General features: G+C 38.0%; 1 protein-coding gene across 2 annotated transcripts in view; it reads left to right on the forward strand.

The window, feature by feature from the left end:
- Nucleotides 1-8,322, forward strand: part of LOC140760163 (DNA-directed RNA polymerase V subunit 1) — a 38,217-nt gene extending 29,895 nt beyond the window's left edge. For both annotated transcript variants that reach the window (XM_073096997.1, XM_073096999.1), the window contains 7 exons: nt 292-461; nt 3,387-3,661; nt 4,188-4,361; nt 4,459-4,599; nt 4,748-6,144; nt 7,579-7,687; nt 7,846-8,322. In XM_073096997.1, coding sequence (XP_072953098.1) covers nt 292-461; nt 3,387-3,661; nt 4,188-4,361; nt 4,459-4,599; nt 4,748-6,144; nt 7,579-7,687; nt 7,846-8,079 — 2,500 coding nt within the window. In that variant the 3' untranslated portion in view covers nt 8,080-8,322. The remainder of the gene's footprint in view (nt 1-291; nt 462-3,386; nt 3,662-4,187; nt 4,362-4,458; nt 4,600-4,747; nt 6,145-7,578; nt 7,688-7,845) is intronic.
- The last annotated feature ends 7,645 nt before the right edge of the window (nt 8,323-15,967 follow it).

Here is a 15,967-nt window from a genome sequence, read left to right on the forward strand (position 1 = left end):
CTGAATGACATTTCTGAAATAGCTTAATGATTTCAGTGGCGATTATGATATTTTGAATAATATTGTGACAATTATGATATTTGAGTAGTTTTTAGTGGTAATTATGTAAACATCCCAAAGATTTATCACAGATTCAGGGTCACCACAGTCTACAAGCTTAAAGAAGTTTTGTATTTGCAACTGAGATTTGTTCCTTTTTCCTAAGTTGACATTACTTGTGTGGCTATGCTTGTGATTTTTTATTCTTTAACAGTTCTCCTAATTTTTTTTTCTGTTTCCCTCATTTTGTAGTGAATGTTGCAGCACCCAGAAGCCAAATAGTGATATACTCTCTCATGTTCCATGCCTGCAGTTCTCTCACTGTGACGGGAATGCTACTCCATGTTTTGAATCTTTTGAGAGAGCAGTCCATGTTTTGGCCAATACTATCTGTCCTATTCTATTGGATACAATCATTAAGGGTATCAATAATGCTCACTCATTTTGTATTTGATTTTATGAAAATTGCATATTTGCTCTTTTACAACGTACTGCTTGATCCCTACACGCACATATTTTGATGTATTCAGTCTTATCTGCACATGCAAATTGAATAGACTAGTTCATTAACTACTGTTTCCAATTACTACTATAGTACTATGCTTTTTGTTCTGACAATTAAAATTGACGTACCTTCTATTGAATAGTGCTTAATTGCTAGATGTTGGTCATTTGTGTCTGTATTTCTAGATATAGTGGGTAAACTAATGATAAGAGTTTTCCTAAGTTATTAATACAAATTTATCAACAAGATTTTAAATAAGAAGATTCTACCTGAACAAAAATATTTAAGGTCAGGAGAAGATTAAGCCTTTAAGGTGTTTATATGTCATATCCCCTTTTCCTCTAGCACATGTGGCACGAAAATGAAGTGGACCTCACACTTAGGCAGTTGGAAGTTATTGGTAGAAGGTGAAAGTAATTTGTGATTATGAAAATAACTTTGAACCTCCTATTTATTGAAATAATCAAAGAAGGGGTGAATCAGACAGCGGTACATCTAGCCTGCTTATGGTGACATGGCTAATTGGCAATTCTAGTCAATCCCTTGAGTATTATGGTAAAATGTCTTCAGATAATTAATTCTATCTATAATATACATTTATTCCTGATTACTCCTATTATTTATGAATGCCACCAAATCACTCATCAAAATGCCCTTTCTTATCTAAACTTTGATAACATGCGGTCTAAATTGACCATTTTATTCCCAAGGAAGTACTACAGATGTATCCAGGTGTGGGGGTTACATTGAAGGTTTTAAGTCATACATACCACTTGAAGATTTGATGGTTGTGAGCACTGTTTAAAAAAACTTTCGTGTTAATGATTAGGCTCTCACCTTAGATAGAATATGATTAATCTCTGCTTAGATCCTGCCTAGGTGACCATCTTAACATCTCATTTCATATTTAAAATTTTTAATATATAAATTGACTTTGAAATTCACAAGTACTGTACATATTGATGAATTAGTGGATTTAAATAGCTTACTATAGATTTAACAAGAATACATTAATATATTGTTTAGATTATAGGTATTAATTTTTTACTTCTTCTCTAATTATTATTTTTTATTTAACCATCTTAAATTCTGGAGGCTCGCCTAGGCACTTGCCTAGCATCTAGGTGCTACATGATTCCTTGTCCGCCTGTCTTCCACTTACGGCCTTTTAAAACCTTGGTTGTGAGGTCATCATGAACCAAGCTTATCTTGATTGTTCACAAATAATTGTGATTGCAACACTTCAGTACCAACCATCATTGTTGGTCTGAATATACTTTTGCAAAACACATGCTTTTCTTCAAAAAGGAACAGAAAATATTTTTGCTAAAGAGCATGCAGTCTTTGCATATAACTGAGAAATCATTATCTTGTTAGTTCATGATTTGAAGCACGTAGATATATTTAATCCTAATGTTGCCTTTTCTGAATCTCAAGAACTTTAGTAGGCTTTGACGAGTTCATGACACTGTTATCTTATAATGGGATATGTGGTTATACATCATAATGAAGACCAATCTTATTATATTTTGTACTAATCCTTACTTGCTAACCCTAAAGTATAGCTACCATTGGCTAATATAATTGTGAAGTTTTAGTTAAAATCCCAATGGAACATATAATCATTTTGATCAAGTATCCTTTTGATCTTGTAAATCTAAAACTTAGTGTTCAAACATTTTGAAATAGTAGGAGATATGATAAATTGTTAGAGGCACCACTTGTGTTGATTGTCGGCATGGTGTTGCCTAACATGGTCACTTTGTTTTATCAGTCATTTGGTGCCTTCTCAATGTTGACCGAGTGCAATGCTGGAAATAAAGCATGCTCTTCCTTTTCACAATATGGGCTAGGTCGGTGGCATTGTTGGGGCATGTCTAGGAGATCCAATAACTCCATCAGTTTTCAGTTTTCAGACATCTTGGGAAGACAGTTGTTCGTTAGATTTGATGACCTTTTCCTATACCCTTACACTGATCCACACTAGATTTGGGTCTGTTTTTGTAAACACTCTAGTCATTGGGGTCATGTGAGTTTCGTCATTCACTACGAAAACCAAGCCATTGTTATATCTGAGATCATTCTAAAATTGATTCAGCTATCTTGTTTCCTGCTGAGTTGTGAAGGCAATTGTCTGTTGTACTTCTAATCATGTCTTGAATAATTGGCTTTTCGTCTTTTGCTTTTATCTGCAAGGACTTTTGGAGACAGTAATAAACTATATCCTTGGCTTTCTTCTTTTGTACCTGCCAATCTTAACGTTATTATAAAACACATGTGTAAATAGGGCATAATCACTTTCTTTAGCCCATTGATACAAATATTGGGTTGCTCTGTAGGTATTATTAGCAATGGCTTCCTTAGGTTCTTATTACATGTTAATTTTTTCTTCTATTTGTTTTGCTTACAAAAAATAGTCAAGTTCATGTCATACAAGTGTTCAGTGTACATAACTGTACCATGAAACATTCTCTTATTGTGCTTAACCTTGAGGCCAATTAATTTGCTAATGTTTCTCATTGGACCATGAGAAGAGTTGTGTCAAAGTATACTCATTCATGGATAAAGATAACTATTCACTTTATATATTTCTTCTTTTTCCCTGTTTGTTGTACTATTGGACTGAACTGATAATAACAAGGAAACTGTGCTTGTTATTCTGAATGTGTGTTAACTAGAGTCCCCATAATTAGCTAAAATCTGGAGATGTTTATTGGGCCATATATTCACCATCTCATGGCAATTCACAAGTTATTTGCACTCGTTTTGATGTTTGTACTATTTTAGCTTTTTGTGTTTACCCTAGAAATTTTCGTAATGTCATTTCTCTATCAATCTGCAGGCGATTCCCGAATTCAGGAGGCTAAGATTGTGTGGGTCGGACCAGATTCAACTTCCTGGGTGAGAAATTCATGCAGAACATTGAAAGGGGAGCTAGCTGTTGAACTTGTGGTTGAGAAGGGTGTGGCTCAACGTAATGGTGATGCATGGAGAACAGCAATGGATGCTTGCTTACCTGTGATGCATCTCATTGATATTAGGAGATCTTCTCCTTACGGTGTCCAACAAATTCGAGAACTTCTTGGCATCTCTTGTGCCTTTGACCAAACGGTTCAGGTTAGTTTTAGATATCTTCATAGACGAGCTATTAATGTTCCTTATGCTTATGTTACTAATAACTTATTAGTAATAAGTTGGGCTTTCATGCAATTCCCTTAAGTAATTGCTTTGATGCTAACATGGCGTAAATTTTACAAATGTGTGCTTCTAACTAGTCCAACACGACCTATGACAAATGCCTTGTAAAAAAGCTGTTTATGCCATTTTCTTCCTGCTTCAAGGATATCATTTTTTGGTACATACATTGCCCTCTATTTATAGGTAAAATGCATGTTGAATTAAAATGAATCCACTTTGGCATTGTTACGTGGTTGAACAACATTTGCTTAGTTTATGTGTTCAGTTTTTTTTTTCCGCTTTAAATAGAAGACTGGTATTGCAGTACTGGATGGGTTCCTTTTCTTAATTTGATTGTATTGCTGTTGTTTACCTATGAAATACTGTTTCCTTGTCCTTTCTTTTGATGTATAATCTACAGTCAATGAGGCTTTTCATACACAATGCATTACTTGACCATTTTCAGCGTTTGTCAAGATCAATCAAGACGGTTGCTAAAGGTGTTCTCAAAGATCACCTAATTCTTGTTGCAAGTAGCATGGCATGTACGGGTAATGTAAATGGTTTTAATACTGGTGGTTTTCGAGCACTGTATCGTTCATTAAAAGTCCAAGTACCATTTACGGAGGCCACATTATTTGTAAGTAATATTTGTCCTAGTTTTGCTGATTTTTTTACATGTCATTCTGTTCATATAATATTTCTGATATTCAATCTAATGAGAGTTTTCTTTTCAGACACCTATGAAATGCTTTGAAAGAGCTGCTGAAAAATGTCATTCTGATTCACTAGACTGTGTTGTTTCATCGTGTTCATGGGGCAAACGCGTGGCAATCGGTACGGGCTCACATTTCCAGATCCTTTGGGACAAAAAGCAGGTTAGAATGAGATTTCTCTGACTAATAATATCATCTCGATGTGTCTTTGTGCATATTTGGTTTTCTTTTTTTTTTTATATTATACTGGTAATTTCCTATTACTTGTGTCCTTTCTGACAAAACAAGACTTATATTTCCTTTCTGATAGATGGCAAATGAAAAAGACACTGGAAAGGGCTTGTATGACTTCTTGTCTTTGGTAAGGACATCTGGCCAAAGAAAGTCAAATGGTGCATGTTTTGAAGATTTTGATGACCTTGAGGAGGAGAATGATTTTGAAGAATGCTTATCCCCTGAATTTGATGGTGGTTTTGGTAAGCCCACATTTGAGGACAATATTGAAGATGACTACAATATTCAGAAAAGTATTATCTTGGGAGATGAAAAAGTTGGTAGCTGGGAAAAACTCTCAGTTTCTGGTGTTGAGACAAATAATTGGGGAGGATGGGGAAATGGAGAGCCAACTGACTCTGCGAAGTCTGGATTAATATCAGCCAAATCTAGAGAGCCAACTGATTCATGGAACAATAAAAATTGGAATAAACATTCAGTCACTGGTATGGATACAAATAATTGGGGAGGTTGGGGAAATGGAGAGCCAATTGACTCAGGGAAGTCCTGTTTGTTAGCGGAGAAATCTGGAGAACCAGCTGATTCAGGGAACTTCAAAACAGTAAATAGCAGATCTGGAGTTTTGTCTAGTTGGAGTTCTACAAAAGTGCAACGAAATACCATTGAATCTGAAAATTCAACAAAAGAGATTGGACAATATAAGCCTTGTGATAAGATGGATGTCCAGAAAGAATCAAACTCTATAAACCAGCCTGACACTTCGGAGAACTGGAAATCTGACGTGAAGAAAAATGCCTGGTTTTCTACAAGTCAAGCTAATACAGTGATTGACACACATTCTTGGAATGAGGTGGAAAATGATATGGTGGAGCAGCATGATAAATCACCAGTGTGGAACAGAAATTCTGGAAGCCCTAAAACTGAGCCAGGTGATTCCCAAGTTTTGGGATCAGAAGCCTGGGGCAATGAAAGTTCTAGTAGATCCCATAATGTGAAGTTGGCAGATGGTACATGCAATAGTAAGGATGAACAGACATGGACTGAAGTGATAGAATCACCAAGTCAACAAATGTGGGATAGTAATGTAACAAATAGTTCATACGAAATGGGTAGTCAGTGGAATGCAAATGCATCTTCCACATCAAATAATTGGAATAGTAAGAACTCTGGTATTCCAGATAATGAAAGATTGTCAAATACAAACCCATGGAATGAGAACAGAGGATCTGATCTTGGAAATCAAGCATGGAAATCTGATGCTTGGGGTTCTTCAAATTCTGCTAACTGGAGAGGACATAAAAATCCTCCTGGCAGGCCGCAGAGGAAGAATGATGACCGGAAAGGTTGGAATCCTAATTTGAGCCTCACGTCCACAAGACGACGATTAGAATCATTAACAACTGAGGAAGAAAAGATACTTGTTGAAGTCGAGCCAATCATGCAGAATATTAAAAGAATTCTGCGTGATTCGAGGTAAATTATATATTTGCCCTTGTGACTGCTTGCATTAGAATCACATTTTCTCCTTTAATATTAATAACAAAGCTTGGCAAGTAGCACGGATCTTACCAAAAAATTCACTTTAAGTTGCACCTCTTTTGCTTATAAAATATTGCTATCTAGATGAAGCTCGCCACTGTATTGCTACTTGTTAGTTTAGAAATGTGAACTAGAGATAGACTTGCAGCTATGGTCTCTGAAAAATATTTCCATGATTAAACAGTTGAAACAACCATGGTTTGAAGTATTGATACATATAAGTATCAGCCAATGCCTATCCAAAACCATGGCCAGAACTAGGAAGATTGCTAGTTTTGGCTAATCCAGCTTTTGTATCGGACAAGATGGCTGAAGCATACTTTTCTTTTCTCTTTTTAGATTGGGTCTTGTCTGGAATGGATATTGCCGGATCCAACTCGAAGTCTACCTTTGACAAGATTATTCCCTTCTTCAGTTCCCCTTGTCAGAACTCGACTGATCATAGGTTAATCCGACAAATTGAAGGTAGATCCAACTAATTAGAGAGATATCCAGTGAGTTTGAAGCTTTGAAAAAGTGTCCTTGATGATGTGAGTTTTCTTTTTTCTCCTTGTTTCCGTTCTTTTTTATCCTTTAGGAACCCGTTTACCCCCTCTGCTCACTGCTGGCAGCAGTGGTTGTTGAGAAGTTATGCTTCAAAAATTTTTAGGCTCAGCGAGGTTTGGCTGCATTGCTGAGGGTCTGTTTAGTTACCAAGTCCTAGGTTGTTTAGTTGCGACTAATTTAGTCATCCATTCCAAAACCATTGGTTGAGTTGTTTTTTCTGACATTCTTGAGATTTATGAATACAATGAATTACTAACATGATTTGTTATTGTTCTCCAAAGAAGTGTATAGAACTCCATAACAGTTCTTTATAAATATCTGTTTTGACTAAAATAGTCTAACCAAAAAGATTGAGTAAAATGAGAGTATAGATGTTGGTTGGTGATATATTATTTCTTTTGAACGTTTGAGAATGTTGTTGCACACCTAATGTTCTAAAATTTTAATGGTATTGCAGTTCAGACCATATGCCATGTTTTTGCTCCAAAAGCACTCTGGTTTAGCTCTAGCTAAACATCTAGTGGAAAGAGATAAGAATTGATAAATTCTGACTTGTTTCATGTTTATTTGTCTTGATTACCTAAGTTAAACCTAACTCCCTCTCTAAGAGAGGGTCTCTCCATTTCTTTCCAGTTTCCACTTCATTATTTTGTCCATCCACTGGTTAGATCAAGACTCACTGAGAATTTACCTGCACGGCTGTAGTTCAGAAATATAACAGTAGTTTTTGTAAAGTTTACCCTGATATAGAAGAGTGATGTACATGGTTCTCTGAATATAATCTGCTCTTAACATATGCATTGTTTACTTAATTGTTTGCAGTGACGGTGACAAGCTCTCCCAGGAAGATGTAAATTTCATTAGGGATAATGTTTTTGAGTATCATCCCGATAAACAAGCGAAGGTTGTTGAGAAGATTGACTACATAATGGTGAGCTCCATGAACTTTAAATACTACAAAGAGAAGAAAAGAATGATTTTGGGGAAACGAATATGATTGTGACGAAAAGAATGCTGGATCTACTGAATTACTTTTTCCATTTGCTTGTCAACAATGAGTTTATTAATGCAATTCATTTAATCTGATAGGTCGACAAGCACAAAGTTTTTCAGGAAACAAGGTGCTTTTATGTGGTCTCTTCTGATGGATCTAGTGCTGATTTCTCCTATAAGAAGTGCATGGAGAATTTCGTCAAGCAGAACTTCCCAGAGCATGGGGAGTCCTTTAACAGGAAGTACTTCAGAAAGCCAAATCCAGCACCCAACAATGGTGATTGGGGGAAGCCCAATCCTGCACCTGGTAATGGTGATGGGGGCCAATAGCTACTCTAGATTAGATCAAGAGTTTGAGAATACCCTGGCATTTGTAAATTTGTTTGTATATTCTTTCTACATCCACATCCTTGTGATCAAATTTCTGTAATTCATGTCATAGAGCTTGATAGTGTTCAAATTTTGAGGAGTTGATCATCCTGGTAGTGTCTAACAGATGCATTGTAAATTACCCAGTAACATATGGTAATCACATTAATCTCACCTACTGTTAACATATGGTAGTCACATTATTCTCAGTTTTTCACCTGGTGTTAATGTTTCAACATGACGAATAATAGGCACATGACATGATGGCTTTTAATTCAGTATATGATCTCTAAGGCCCAGTTTCACTAGGAATAAGGTCTATTATCAGTACAAACTTTTATAATATCTAGTTGAATACTAGTATAATAAATATTGATGACATAAAAGTTGATGTTAATATCTTTAATTAGATGCAAAGTGGTGCTAGTAATATATATTTCATGACAATTGTGAACTTAAATGTGTTATATATTTTTACTACATTGTATTTAAATTTTTTTCTTAAGTTGGCACTTAACTAAGGCTGTGTTTACTTTTGAAATAAGGGTGTAATAAGTATAACTATTCTAATTTTAAATATTACAAAAAATTAATACTAGTATAAGGAGTGATAAATATATTTGATGTGATATAAAGTTAATATTGAAGTATTGAATGTGGATTTATAAATGGATGAACACTTGTTAGGACATGGATCTGACTATTTTTTTTGAAAGAGACAAAATTAACACCCACAAAGCAGCTCAATATTTGTAATGAGCTAAAGAAAGTGATTATGCCCTATTTACGCATGTTCTTTATAATAATGTTGAGATTCGTAGGAAGAATCACATTATCTTAACGAGGTACTCACCCTAGTCACAAGCAAACAATGGTTCTTCGGCGATTCCCTAGCAATTTTTCAACCCTCTCTTCTGAGCCCTAATTCATATGGAAATGAGTGAGGCTGCCACCGGCGGGGCCTCCCTCGACTCCAAGCCCTATCGTCACCTCCTCTTCATCTCTCTTGAAGGATGAGTCCAAGGATAACCCTAGAGATAATGGTAAGCAGGATCCTTCTCCCAAGGCGACAAGCACTATGGTGGAGCAAGGAATGGCTAAAGGATGAGTATCTCGCATTTCAAGGTTTAGATTAATCTTGGAGGAGCATTGGCCTAGGTGAAGAATTCGATCACGAATGTGGTGGAAATTGACCTTGGCCTCTTGGCAGAAAGTAGAATGGAATGGAGGAATGCTTTGATTGGTAGTTTTTTGGGTAAGCCTCCTCCAATAAACTTGGTTAGAATAGAGTTGGCCAAACAATGGCACACCTCAGGCCCAGTGACAATCGTTGACAAAGTTGAGGGTTTTCACTTTTTGTCTGTCGTGAAGAAGACATGACGTAAGTCTTTACTGAAGGCTCTTGGATGTTGAAGGGAATGACCATGCACCTGATAAGGTGAAAATCAGATTAACTAGGAGGGCAAGAAAGGGGGAAGACTGTTCATAAAGGACATAGCTGTTCGAGACTTTGCGGACTGTCTAGTTAACTCTCATCTTGTTGATCTTGGCTTTAGTGGCCCCCTTTTCACCTGGCCTAACACTATGATGTGGGTTTCAAGGTTGGTTGTCATATTGAAAGAATCTTTGCCAACCCTAATTGGCTCCAAAAGTTTCCTTTAGTAAAAGTTACTCACACTGATCAACTTTTGATCATGCTTTGTTATTCTTTGAGGTCTTTCCTAAGGATAAATTTTGTAAACGACCTTTTAGATTTCAACATTTCTGGTTTGAGTACTCTCTAATGGATGAGATGGCTAATATTATTTTTCCATTTGGTAATATTAATATGTTACAAACCGGCTTAATCCAATTCGTAGCAGTTCTGGACAAATTTGAGGACATAACTTTTGAAGGGAATTTCGGAGGATCTAGCTATTGGATATTACTGAAATTTAGATATGTTGTCGCTCTTGAAGAAAGATCTCCAACGAATCTCAAATCTTAGGGTTTGGATGGCTAGATCTCGAGATATCAATCAAACAGTGACCGAAGGTCGAATGAACCCTAGCTTGTTAGCCCTTTAATGGCTAGATAGGTTGAAACACTCAAACTTCCAAATATACGTGTATTCCGCGTGGATAAATCTCCCCACGCGGTGCATAATAGATTTCCACAAAGCATATAGAAATAAAGGTTCATATCATAAATAATCTTAAGTAAATATGAGTCCGGATACAAGTTCTACAGGCCACAACAAGCCTTCAAAGATACACATCCAAAATACAACTCTAATATCCAACCCAATAATAACACCCTCATAGGGGCTCAATACAACTAATAGATATAGTCATAACTAAAATAAAGACAACTACTTCTCGCTATCCGCACCTGCTTCCCCTAGCTCTGAAATGATGCCACTAACAGGTGGTGAGGACACATCCCAGCAAGTAGAATCTATACAATCTATAATAATGAAATCACATGTGCATATCCAATGCATGCCTATAGTTGCTAGCAGCAAAATAAACTTATTTAAATAACTTATAATGAATTACTAAGTCAATGCAATCAATAAAAACTACGCCTCACTATCTTAGAACATGCCAATTCCTAATTATATAAGGATAAATCCACACATATATAAAGCTTAATACAATCTCTTATTCATACAAATCTCAATCATAGTATTTACATGTTATACTTAGAAGTAAAAGAGTGGTTTTTTTTCATATTCATACAAGTCGGAGGTTTAGTCATTATATGCTTAAGGCATTAATCATGTTTTATCATAGCTCACTGAGCCATTCACCACATAATGTAGATATTCTTCAGAAAATCATCCATCACATAACCATCCATCCTCTCATACATCGAGGAGGGATATATACACATCTAGCGGTAATGTCACCTAAACATGCATGGCGACACTGCATGTGATTGGTTGTTTGTAGCCATCAAACTAAGGACCCCGATCGTCGGCCCATATCTCACTATCTCTAAATCATCACTGTCATCAGCGGGAGAGTCAAGAGCCCTCAGCTCATCAATTAAGGCTCTAACCTTGTATCGTCGGGTACCGCTAGAGATATATCTCCGCCTCACAATTATATTCTTACTATCATTATAATCTAATCAGGACTATGCAATATAATTACCTGAATGCCACACAGGCTCCTGACCTCAGGTGTAGGCCGCTAATAATATAAGTCATATATGATACACTCTACCCTTAAGGGCTGAGCGAGTAAGGGTATTGCCTAATTAGAACCTGACTACTAATGATAGGTGTAAGTGGTGCAATGTCTGTGAGTGTATAAGTCATGTCATAGTCATGATAGTCGTTATATTCTATATTCACAATAGATATTTATGCAAGGGATTCTCATACATGATATATGTAGATCATCGTTACACTAATGCATGTGCTAACATTAATATTCTTATAATATTATGATGAGTAAACTATTAATAATTGCACATGTCAAGATATATCATGGTACACTAGATGCATGTATTAATACTAACATTCCTACAATGTCATAGAAGGTATAATAACTGCAACTATATTATTCTAGTTGTATAAACTCTACTTGCCTGGGGGGTCACCATAGTACTCTAATTCTCTTCAGCTAGCCTGCTCCTCCGGAATCCCAAAATCCTTTTCACGTAAGTAAAGTCATACATAAGGTTAGAGAATTAATAGAGTTAATTACTTTATTAGAAAATTTAGGTTTAGGCATATACATGAGTCAAGGGTCCCCTTGAGTTTAATGTCATCATAAAAACTATTTAGGTGATAATAATTTATCTTTAAGGGAATGGTTAGGCTAATTAATCAGGTGGAATAGAGAAATGAGGCTATAGGATCCGAATGATCCGAAATGGGCCTAAGCTGGAGTGTTGGGTTGGGCTCAAGCCAACCCAATAGGCAAGGGAGGAAATGGCTCGTGGGTTGCAGTCCAAACTGTAGCCCATGGGCTCCATGGGCTACGGGTGAGACCACATCCCACAAACTCTAAGGCTCTATGGGCTGCAGTCTGAACCGCAGCCCACCTAGTTCTATGGGTTGTAGTTTATACTGCAGCCCACAAGCATCATGGGCTGCGGTCTAAGCTGCAACCCACCAAGGGCGTGGGTGGGGGTTGTTTAACCCCCACCTTCCCTCACCATCCCCTTCCAAGGGAAGGAGACAGAGGGGAGAGAGAAAGGGCTCGGCACTATCAGTGGCCCACGCCGCCGGTGGCCTGCGACCCTCATCGGGGGGGGCGACAGAGGAGGAGGACATCGAGGAGAGAGACGCGGCCACCACCAAGGTCGACGGTGCCGGCGGTGCAGCCACACGGTCGGGTAAGGCATGACAGCCGAGAGGGGTAAGTAAATGGAAAGAAAGAAAAAAAGAGGGGATTTACTAAGGGGGTCATGCTGTTGGCTTTGTCTGCTCCGACATCGGCAACCCGAGAGAGAGGAGAGGGAGAGAGATATATAGCAGGGTGGAGGGAGTAAAAGGGCGGGGGCATCGGTGGCGTGTACGACAAGGAAGAAGAAGAAGGAAAAGAGGACGGGTGGCTGGAAGCATGCGCTTGGCGCGTGTAACGCCCCCGCCCGGCACGGGCACGTGCACGCACACGCGCCCACACGGCACGCGCGGCGCACGCGACAGGTCGGGCGGGGCCCGTCACGCACGGATACTCTCCTGTGCACATACAATCATGACATCATCAAATAACACCTGCTAACATATCCATGATTACATAATCCATCACCAAATAAATCATACTCTTAACCAAATAAACCTGTTAGTATATGAATATCAAAGTCCACAATAATACACTAGACCGCCACATAATCTGGCAGGACCCACACAGGCTACAACAAACCATCAAGATACAACTAAAATAACTAATACAAGGGTACACTATGATTCGACCTGTATTATACAAATCATTGTCTAATACAAAAGAGTACAAATATCAAATATTGGTACAACTCGATTTCTATATAAACTATCATCTATACCATCTCGTATCTATAGCTCACCTCATCATCGCTCTAAAATATCTTCTCAAGTCGCTATCACGTACCACATATCTGAGGGGGTTAGAAAAGAAATAAAGAGAGTCATAAGCAAAAGGCTCAGTGAATAGACCTTACCCCGAATCAGTGATGTCAAACAGAGAGTAAATCATGTACTGGATAATATGAATCAGAAAGAGTATCATGTCATGAATGAGTATATGAATGTATCCTCAATAATATATAAATGAAAAGTAGATAACATGTCATAACTGATAAAAGTATATAATCCTCGACCATGAGTAAACAAATCTCCATGTCATCTATCATCATAACTCTCTCTCAAATATGACATATGATGCATGCCGATCATGACTATGCTATGATATCAAATGCAACCATATATGATGCATATTGACCACTCGATAATCAGGTAACCGAATGATAATGAAATCATATGCATTTCTCAACATCACGATCATCACCGACATCTCGGTATAATATCATCATACTAGACCACTGTGCACAGTCAACACCCGGTACCCGGTCTCAACATCATGCCCGAAGGCTCAGAGCATACTCTGCCATCCGCAAGGAGTATCTCAAATATAACCATACCCTGCCATCCGCTAGGGTATCAACATCCATCCAGCCCGGGCACCCTTCTAGCTGATAGAAATCTCGTGAGGATAACTCGCCACATATGCCCTGGCGAACGGCATGTGTCCGAATGTCTGCTGCGCACACAGACTAACGACCTCGGACGTAAGGCCAACAGGATCGCGACCATGTCGAGCGATCAATCATCCACCAAGCGCGTCCTAACCCTCGCGCCCACTCGAGTATCCTCACGCTTTCTATCAACTATCCTATCAATCACATTTCATGCTTTCCTTTTTAAATGACAAATCATATGCATATATCCAGTACAATAACAAGTCAATGCATAACAGGAATTTAGGTGGAATAGGAATCAAGAGCAAAATGATGTAATGCAAACTCCAACCATGTATCTAACACATGCATACTCATGCTAATCTACCACATGCATACTCATGATAGAAATCATCCCGACATAAAACCATAATAGCATAATCATCTCCAATCATCTCTATATATCACCAATGTACTCATATCCCAGATCAGTCTAATCCAGTGCATGATAAAATATGCTCGACTGAAATCATCTTTATATAAAGTCATATAATCATGCTGGAGGCCAAAACATGCATGTACATAATATATAATATAACCTAATTTGAGAAAGGGATCTAGGGGATAAGACTACTCCACTGATCAGAAGATACAAACCATGTATCCCTTACATCCGCCCATCAACCGTGTGACACTTCTCGCTAGCAAGGACAACGGGGTCTCAAATAAGGGGTTCGGGATCTGAAAATGTTTAAGTAACATAAAGTTAGTTGTTTATCCCATTATAATCCGTTCGAGTAAAATATGATGATTTATTAGATTTTAGAATTTCTACTTATTTTTATGATTGACTAGATTTTAATTATAAATAAAATATAAATATAGATAAAAACCTAATTATAATTAAATTATATCTTGATTAATTAGGGACTATGTAGTCATTATCTTATTTGTTACAAAATAATAATGTATAATAAATTAATAGAATTACTTAAAATGTAGATCATAAGAATATTAGAATATAAATCTAATAATTATAATTTACAAATCTATCTATTAATCTAATAGATATGTAAATAAATAAATAAATATAAGTATTACATATATTTATACCCAATTAATCATTAATGATAAAAATTATCATTAATAAAATTATATTGAAGGATATATAATATTATTAACATAGTTCATGTCTAAATAATCTATTTGCATTAATTAAGAAGAAAAATACCTAAATAAATAACCTAAATAAACTAATTAATTAATAAATTAATCACATCTGCCATCAGTGCTGGGCTCGGCCCAGCACTGTCTGCTACAGTGCTGGGCCGAGCCCAACACTGTGCAGAAAGAAAGAGAAGGAGCTGAGGAAGAAGGAGAAAAAGAAAGAAAGAAAGAAGGAAAGAAAGAAGAAGAAGAAGAAGAAGAGGAGGAAGAAGAAGAAGAACAGAAGAGAAAGAGAAGAAAGAAAGGAGGAGAGGGAGGCGGTTGCGGACTCGGGCCGGCGGGGAGGGCACCGGCCGCTGCTGGCCAGCCAACGGCCGGCCTCTCGCCGGTGGCTCGGCTCCGACAAGCCCACCCTCGGGCAAGAAAGAGAGAGAGAGAGAGAGAGAGAGAGAGAGAGAGAGAGAGAGAGAGGAGCTCACCGGCGCTCGTGGAGGTGGCGACGGCGACAACCGGCCTCGGCGAGAGAGAGAGAGAGAGATAGAGAGAGAGCCTCGAGAGAGAGAGAGAGATAGAGAGAGATTTAAAGAGAGCGAGGGAAGGCGGTGGAGGAGGAGTAGTGGCGGCGCCGGGGCCCGCCAGGGCCCACCGCGACCAGCTGGCTGCAGCCAGTTGGCTGCGGCAGCGGCCGCAGGCGCGTGGCGCCCCACCAAGCTGCATGAGCAGCTGGCATGGGCACGAGACCGGCCACAGTGTGGCCGGTCGCGTCGTGCCCATGATTTTTTTTTTTTTTTTTTTTAAAGATTGGGTTGTTACAGCGCGTGCGCGAGTCCCCATTTTTTTAATACGCACCTGAGTCGATAAATAATTGAGGGTAACTAAACTAAATCTCCTCCTCAGTCTCTCATGTATTTTTCTCTACTCCATGGTGCCACTAAAGAACCTTAACTAAAGGTACGACTCTTCTTCGAGCGTCTTCACATATTTGTCAATGATCCACATTAGTTTCTCCTCATAGGACAAGTCCTTCCTCAGC

The sequence above is a fragment of the Typha angustifolia genome, chromosome 5, assembly GCF_048772165.1.
Source record: "Typha angustifolia cultivar Huaian chromosome 5, ASM4877216v1, whole genome shotgun sequence".
Lineage (NCBI taxonomy): Eukaryota > Viridiplantae > Streptophyta > Magnoliopsida > Poales > Typhaceae > Typha > Typha angustifolia.